Below are 7,844 nucleotides of genomic sequence, written 5' to 3' on the forward strand. Positions count from 1 at the left end.
TGAGGGCACCCTGTGTATACTCCATGTTCAGTGGGCCTGGCCCTGAAGGTGGGTGTGACCCCTGAGCACACACATCTTGAGTGTTGGTCAGGATCATACCCGTGGAAGCCTACCATCGAGAGTGGTGGGGGGACATACATGTAGCCGCTCACAGGGCGGGCCTGGCAGGGGGGCAAGGGGAGACCCCAGCATGGACACTGGTGTCTGATCGGCCCTGCTGCTACCCAGTTACCCACCAGTGGTCCAGGCCTGGGCTCTGGTTTCCTCTCCAGGAAAGCCCACTAATGATAAAGTGCAGATTTAAAATAAACACAAGGGAGGGGCGCCTGGGTGGCTCAGTCGTTAAGCCTCTGCCTTCAGCTCAGGTCACGGTCCCAGGGTCCTGGGATCGAGCCCTACATCGGGCTCCCTGCTCAGCGGGAAGCCTGCTTCTCCCTCTTTCACTCCCCCTGCTTGTGTTCCTTCTCTGGCTCTGTATCTCTCTGTCAAATAAATAAAATCTTAAAAAAAAAAATAAAAAAATAAACGCGAGGGATTGGATACTCACGGCAAAACCTCAGTGAGGCAATGTGGTGAGAGGCAGGGCCGGCCAGCTGGCCGGCCCCCGCCCCACATGCAGGACAAGGACACACTGGAAAAGCTGTTTCCACACAGAGAAGGATCCAAAAAGGCCACAGAGAAACGTGACCTGGGACGGGATTGAGAGGGTGACTTGCTGCAAAGGTGTTTACATGTTCGATAATTGACTGTTCTTCCACAGTTAGATTTGATGCCTCCCCGTCCCCTTCTAGGCCTTTCCTTATTATTCGGATTCCTAAAACCTGCCCAGCTGCACACTCTGCACATTGCGGGGGGGGGGGGGGTAATATGACCGTTTCTGTCCCGCTCTGGGATGGCGGCAGAGGGCCGATCCAGGGTTGGCTTTGCTGCCCCCCCATTTCCTGCACCCCTCTCTTACCTCGATGCCTCTGGTTGCTCAGAACCAACCCCCCCCCCCCCCACCGCCCAGCCTGCTGTCTTCCTGCCCCCACTCCACCCAGCTCCTGTTCCAATTCATCACATCTCATCTCTCACATACTCCCGCCATGGTCCCAACAGGAAAACTCCATCATGGGCTTCTCCCTCCTTGTGGCCAAATCCCAGGGGAAGAGAGAGGGGCGCCTCCTTTGATATTTCTGGGTCCCGCACTTCTTGGCACCTTTGCTCACCACCACCGAGCAGAGACATTTAGGGGCAGCCAGAGAGGCAGGACAGAGGCCCAGAGGCCCACATTCCACAGAAAGGGGCTTTCAGGGAAGCCTTGGGCTATGACCTGTCCCATCCCCTGCACCCACCTTCTCACCCACCAGTGACCCTCCGCAGTTATCTAGCCCCTCCATCGACCCTCAACCTCCCTGAGCCTCGGTTTCCTCATTGGTCAAATGGAGCCAGTAACAATCCAGGATCAAATGGGATGATGTATATAGAACCCTAAATTCCAGCCTGCCGATGAAGGCATCTGGAAGCATCAGCCCCTCCCACGATGCCCCTACTGTAGCTGCCTCCAGCCCCTCGAAGCCAAATGTTCATTCACGGGGTGAACGGCCTAGATCATTGGTACATGTGACGGGAAATTACACATCCACAGCTCTATCATGTTCTAATTTGTAAGTAAAGGTCTTAACAGGCTATTAATTCCAAGAGGAAATTTTGCTTCCAAATAGCCTTTCTGCTATGAAATAAAGCAATAAGGTATTTTGCAAATGTTGTTTCTTGCCCCTAACTTGTCACAGACTCTTTGCTTTAACAACCCCATCAGATGCTAATAGATCATGGGAGCATCAAGGGTCTCAGGAATGGCCACTGGCCTCAGGAACGCTCCCCATCCCCATCACCTTGGCTGCATTTTCTGCGCCCCCCATCTTCACCCATCAGCTGCTGCCTGGTCCTGCCCTCGACCCCCTCCTGCTCCATCCCATCACCCTAAGGGCAGTTTGTAGCAGTAGAAGGCAAGCTGTGCCATAAGAGGCCTAGTGGTGCCAGGTGCCAGGACCCAGGACAGGGGAGGGACGTGGGGAAACCCTGCCAGCAGCAGCTTGCTCCCCCCAGGCCCAGCTCCCCTACACCCCAGTCTCTGACTGTGATGGTCTGATTCCTCTCATTCCCAGACCCTGCAGGTATAAGGCCCATACCTATTGCTCAGTCATATTCACTCATTCACTAATAAAGCCCCAGCAACACCCCAATCCCACACCCCACCTGACAGCCGGACTCCACCTGCTCTTCCTGTCAGAACCCCAACCTGCCTGCCTCCCATGAGGAGAGCCAGGGGCAGGCCGGATGGCTTGCCGCTGACATGTCAGGCTACTCTGGGGGTCCCCCACCATCCCTCTGTTGATCCTCACCTCCCATTAGAATGGAGCATGGGTTTGAGAGAATGAAGGGGTGCAGAGAAGGCAGCAGCAACAGAAGCATTCCCAAAGCCCCAAAATCCAGTGTCTGCTTCTAACCATGAAACCTAGTTCACCCCCCACAGGCCCAGGAGGGAATCCTTGGCTGGAACCAACAGGTAATGGGCAAAGAAAAAGAAAAAGAAAAGGGGAGGCTGCAGGCAAGAGAAAGAAAAGCAAGCGGGTGCTGGGGTCTGGAGTACGTGCCCGGTGTCACCCTAGCTGGGCATCTGACTGCCCCAGCCTCACATCCCTGTCCTCCAGCCCCTGGCCCATCCTACCCTTGATGGTGCTCCCCTCCCAGGAGGTAACATGGGCCCAGAGAAGCTGTGGGCAGGTGAGTGTTGCTTCATTCCACAGCTGGAGGAGCCCTGGATGCAGTGTCCTCACAACAACACACGTACACCTGGGCTGAGTTTCCACCACATCCAGAAATACGGAAGGCAGGGACTCTGTGACTTAAGGAAAACTTTGGCGAGTGGGCCTGGGAACCCAGGCACCTTTTAAAAAGTCACAGTAGTTCCAAACAAGTGACTCAAACTTCTGGAACACAGCCCACTGAAAGCCAGGGCCTCCTGCATTCTATCCCAGGCTCCCAAACGGACCTCAAGAGCCACCTCCCCTTTCCCCTCCATTCCCAAAACCACATCGAAGGCCCTGCCTCCACGTCAAGGCCATGCTCTCCTGGGATGCTAACATGGTTATCTTCTATTTACTTATTTCTTTTCCTGTTTCCTAATCTTTTTGGGTTTTTGTCTCCTCTTAATAGTGCCCACAGGACACCAGCAATCATGAGTTTAGCATCTGGGGCTCCAAAGGAGAGAATTTTTGTTTAGCTCCCTTAGTGGGCAGTGAGGCATACGGGAGACTCATGTGGTCCAGGGGCCCCCCAGCAGAGAGGAAAATGCCAGCAGTGACCGTTCAGTAGAAAGGAATGGTTCAGAGTCGGATCACAGACCCCAACTGCTGCCATGTCCACCCGCCTGTCTGCCCCAAGCTGCGCTAATGATTCCAAGCAGAATGGTTCCTGCAATTCCTCCCCAGACAGTTCCCAGCAGGGCCCTTGACTGGCAGAAGCACAAGCTAAAGTCCACCAACCCAAAAGTCAAGACGGCAATGGCAGATCGTCACTTTATGTGAACAGGGCACTGGGAGAAAAACAAAGGAACAACCGTTGGTGTACCCACATGGTCCACAAGCACCAGCCCAGGGCTGGACTCCTGCAGAACAAAAGCACAAAGCTTCCTGAGCGAGGACAGTGCGTGAGCCAGAATGGAAGAACAGGAAGAATTTTGGTCCAAGAACCAGGAAAAAGTTAAAATAGAAAACCTGTGTTGTCGTCTAACCGACTGGGAGGCAATGGGACGAGCCCCACAGGGTTCTTGCATCAACTCCCTACAGCACCGCGGGGGCCCCTGGAGACTCAGCCCTCAAGCCTAAAAGACAAGGATGATGGCTTTGGCCGAGATGCAGCCAGCGTCGTGATAAAGTAGGACGGTCACTAACATGACTACTGTACCTGCCTATGTGGCCTTGGGCAGGTCACTTTTCATCTCCAGGCTCACGAATAAGGGAGGCAGCAGATAGGTCACAAGACTGGAATTTATTAAGCCCCACAAACGCCTCCAGATGGGTTACCGGATGAACGTGGATGCTGAGAATCACATCTCCCAGTCTCTACAGCCCCTCAGCATCTACAGGGTCTTGGCTCCTGGTCGGAGCACAAGGCTCTTAATTAAGCTGAGGCCCAAATTCCATCCCTTCCAGCAAAACACGTCCTCAAAGGACTAGTAGACCTTCCCCTGCCGAGGTGAGCACGACTGTCCTCGTTTGGGTCCCCACAGCACACCTCACATCATCTAAGTGCTCCACACCCCCTGAGCTCAAGCAGGATCTAGAGCCATCGCACCTTCGTGTCTCCTAGTGTGTCTTCACCCACATTCCCTCTGACCTTGGTAACCACCAGCAGACAGACAGTCCCCACTTGACAGAGGGGCACTGTGCCCACACAAGTGAGACAACTGCTGAAGCTAGCCAATGACAGGCTGGAGACCGCAAGCCAAGGGAGCTCCTTTCCCCACAAGAGGTCTTTCCGGAGGAGATCAAGGGCAGGGACCAGCTGGGACAATGGCTGCCCCTCGACCAGGCCTCGCGGGCCTTCCTGCCACCCACCTGGGCTGGACACAGGTGACACAGTGGCCCTGAGGCCCGATGTCCTGACATCCTCCACTCCCTCAGGCCCAGCACAGAAAGCTCTAGTGCAAAGCCAGGGGGTTGAGGGAGAGATGGTCTTGAGGCCCAAGCAGCTGAGATTCCCAGGGGCACCCCCACCACCCCAACACATGTGGACTCAAGGGCAAAGAGAACAGAGTCATCCCACCCCCGAAACCGGCACCACAGCGGATGAGAGCAGGAAGGGAAGCCCCTGGGCGGGACCCGGTTGGGACTCACCTCCCTTAGCAAGTGCATGCCCCTCAGCCCGTCCTGCTGCTGCTGGGCCACGGTGACCCCCAAGACGAGCGTGTGCACGACGCAGGAGACCACAGAGATGACCACGATGGGGCTGAGGCTGAGCGGCAGCGTGATGAAGAAGGAGAAGACAAAGAAGGCCTGCCAGCCCACCGTGTCGCTGGCCGCGTGGGCTCGCGCAAAGTTCAGGCCCAGGTAGGAGAAAATCTGGGCAGTTATCAGCAGCCACAGCAGGTAGGGCACCACTTTCCGGGTGATGCGGTCGGGCAACAGCCCCTCTTTGCAGAGCACGAAGAGGACGGTGTCCAACAGCAGCCCCACCGCGGCCACGAGGAGGGGAGCCAGCTTGTCGCCGGAGAAGACCAGGGCGCACATGACCAGCACGTAGCAGTCGAAGAGGGCCGCGAACACCACCAGCACCAAAAGGGTCTCATGGCGCTGCCGTTTGAAGTAGGTCTGGTACAAGTTCTCCAGGGACTCGGGCACGAAGGTCAGCCGCATGAACCGCGGCAGGCAGAGGCAGGATCCCGAGTTCCGGACCGAGATTTCATGGGTTCGGCCCCCGCCACGGTCAGGGTCAGAGGGCAAGCTGACCGAGTACTCGGCGGAGTACTCGGCCGAGTATTCGGGCTCGGAGAAGCCCTGGTTCCTTGGCATCCCGGCTGCTGTCTGCTTCTACCGGCCCAGGAGAAGTGGACGGGGAACGGGGGGAGGGCTCTGCAATGGGCCACCTACCAGGGCTCTGGGAGTGCTGGGGAAAACCGGGGGCCGGCCACCTCCCGCGGCGACGCAGCGCAGTTCTCCAGGGCACAGGTAGCGCGGCTCATCTGGAACTTAGAAGGACCCGACTGAGTAGAAACACCTCCGGTGCTTCCTGCCTGTGGTTTCTCAGGACCCACCCCACCCCTCCTGAGAGAATCGTTGCGCCACGAGGCTCCAGGACCAGAGCCTTCTCCAGCCACCCCCACGCTCACGCCACCGCCCGACCCCCCCACACACACACACACTCGGTCCTGTCCTCGTCAGTTTCCTGCCCCCCCCTGGCCGAAAGGCCTGGCCACCTTCTCCATCCCTCGCACTCCGGGTCGGTCCCTCAGTCCCTGACTTCCTCACCTAAAACGCCGCCAGGCCCAAGCCTTAGAAGCTGGAGATAAAACGTGCCCGAGAGCAGCCAGAACCATCCCGGGGATTCCTGAATCTTCCTTCTGTTTACTTCCTTTTCCCACCCAACCCTTGGCGGCTCGGGCTCTCCACCTCGGGGCACTACCTGCCCTCCGGAAGGCTGGCCTGCCCCAGCGTTTACCTGTGCGGGAACTCGGGAGCCGCGTGGTCCGGCCGGTCCCTGTGCGGGCTGCGGGGCTGGGTCACGCGTGTGGCGGGCGAGGGGCAGGAGGGCTCAGCGCGCCCCGGGGCCGCGCCGCCCCGCCAGCGCCCGCGTCCCCGGTCTCCGGTCCCGGGCCGAGGCGCGAGGCCCCCGCCGTCAGGCCCGGGATCCGGCAGGGAGAGACGCGGGGCTGCCCCTCAGCATCCGCGGGCACCCAGCCGCAGGAGGAAGGAGGCGGCGGGGCTGGAAAATCGGGGGACGCCCGCCCCTGGGGCTGCGGCTCGCTGCGCGGCCGGACCCCTCCCTCTCGCCCCCGCGCTGGCGGCGGCGGCGGCGGCGGCGGCGGCGCGGCTAGGGGCGCACCCGGGGCCCTCCCGGGCGGGAGCGCGGGCCGAGGCTGGGGCAGCCCGCCAGCATCCTCTGGGCCGCCCGCGCGCCGAGCGGAGCCAGCCGAGTCCGGGCGCGGCGCGCTGCACTGTGAGTCCCCGCGCGGCGCCGACTGCTCCCGGGCCACGCGCGCTCCAGGCCCCGGGAGGCGGGCGGCGCCCCTCCCTCCCCGCAGTCACCGCCCTCTCGACGAGCGCGTCCCGGAGTTGGGGGTGGGGGGGTGCCCCGCTCCAGCCCCGCCGCGGGCGCGGGGAAGGAGAAGGGCGCGGAGGAGCGCGGGGGCGAGAGTCGGAGGGATCCGGGTGGCCCCGCGCTCCGGCACCGGGCGGCGAGCTGGCGGCGGCGGCTGCGTGGAGGCGCCGGGGCGGGCGGCGGGCAGGAAGGATGGGCGAGCGGACGCCTGCCCCGCGGCAGGCCGGGTCTCGGAGGAGGAGAGCCCGGGACGGGCCCTCCCGCCTCCCGCAGGTGAGGCGCGCTTGCGGCACCCCCGCCGCCGCCTCCTTCGCTGCTGCTTCTTTCTGGGCCGGGAGAGGAGAGGCCGGGGCTGAGGTTTGGGAACGCCTGCCCCGCCGGACGCGCTGGGCCTAAGTGTCCCCGCCCACCCTGGCAGCCCGAGCCTTCCGCAGAGGGACCCGCAGCTGAGCTCTGTTCGAGAAGGAAGAGGGTAGGAGTGGCCCGGTAGGCACCTGGCACGTGGAATTGCAAGAGATCTCCCGTGCACATTCCACCTGTTTGAGATGGGTTTGAATTTACAAACTCTCCTTAAAAACTCAGATGCTCCTGTGAGTGGTTAAGCCTATTAGTCTCTTACACCTTAGTATAAATTCCTTTCCTTGGCTTTGACGGAACACCTTGCCAAGGTCAACCACAGGGTTTAAGAATTTAGATAAAGGAAAAGGGGAACAACGCATATGTGTGTAGTGGTGGCGGTGGGGGGGGGCGGGGTGCTGAGGAGCCAGCAGCATTAGGGAATGGGCTCCCTTGGGGAGAGCAGAAGAAACCGGTTAGAAAGGAGAGAAACTCCGCCATCCAGGTCCTGGGTGGAGATGACTCGAGTTCCTGAGAGTCATCCATGAATGCCCTTTCCAGAGCCTCAGTCAATTCCCATCCCTCAAAAATAGATTCATCAGGGAATTGACCCTATTGTAGCTGTTTCTGTCCGTCCCTCATACTAATTCTGAAACGCTGCCAACCTCAGTCAAAACTTGTCAGGGCTTTGATTACCAAGGTTGGGG

The 7,844-nt window shown here is 59.6% G+C and overlaps 1 protein-coding gene across 5 annotated transcripts in view; it reads right to left on the minus strand.

Moving 5' to 3' along the window:
* ADCY3 (adenylate cyclase 3) overlaps positions 1 to 6,359 on the minus strand; it is a 78,738-nt gene extending 72,379 nt beyond the window's left edge. For 2 of the 5 annotated variants that reach the window (XM_035728783.1, XM_027621313.1), the window contains exon 1: positions 4,881 to 5,555. In XM_035728783.1, coding sequence (XP_035584676.1) covers positions 4,881 to 5,555 — 675 coding nt within the window. Of the gene's footprint in view, positions 1 to 2,710; positions 2,843 to 4,880; positions 5,747 to 6,201 lie in introns of those variants that run through there. The other 3 variants (XM_027621311.2, XM_027621312.2, XM_027621316.2) reach the window with 3 other exon arrangements.
* Between the last annotated feature and the right edge of the window lie 1,485 nt (positions 6,360 to 7,844).

The sequence above is a fragment of the Zalophus californianus genome, chromosome 8 (genome assembly GCF_009762305.2).
Source record: "Zalophus californianus isolate mZalCal1 chromosome 8, mZalCal1.pri.v2, whole genome shotgun sequence".
In the NCBI taxonomy this organism is placed as follows: Eukaryota; Metazoa; Chordata; class Mammalia; order Carnivora; family Otariidae; genus Zalophus; species Zalophus californianus.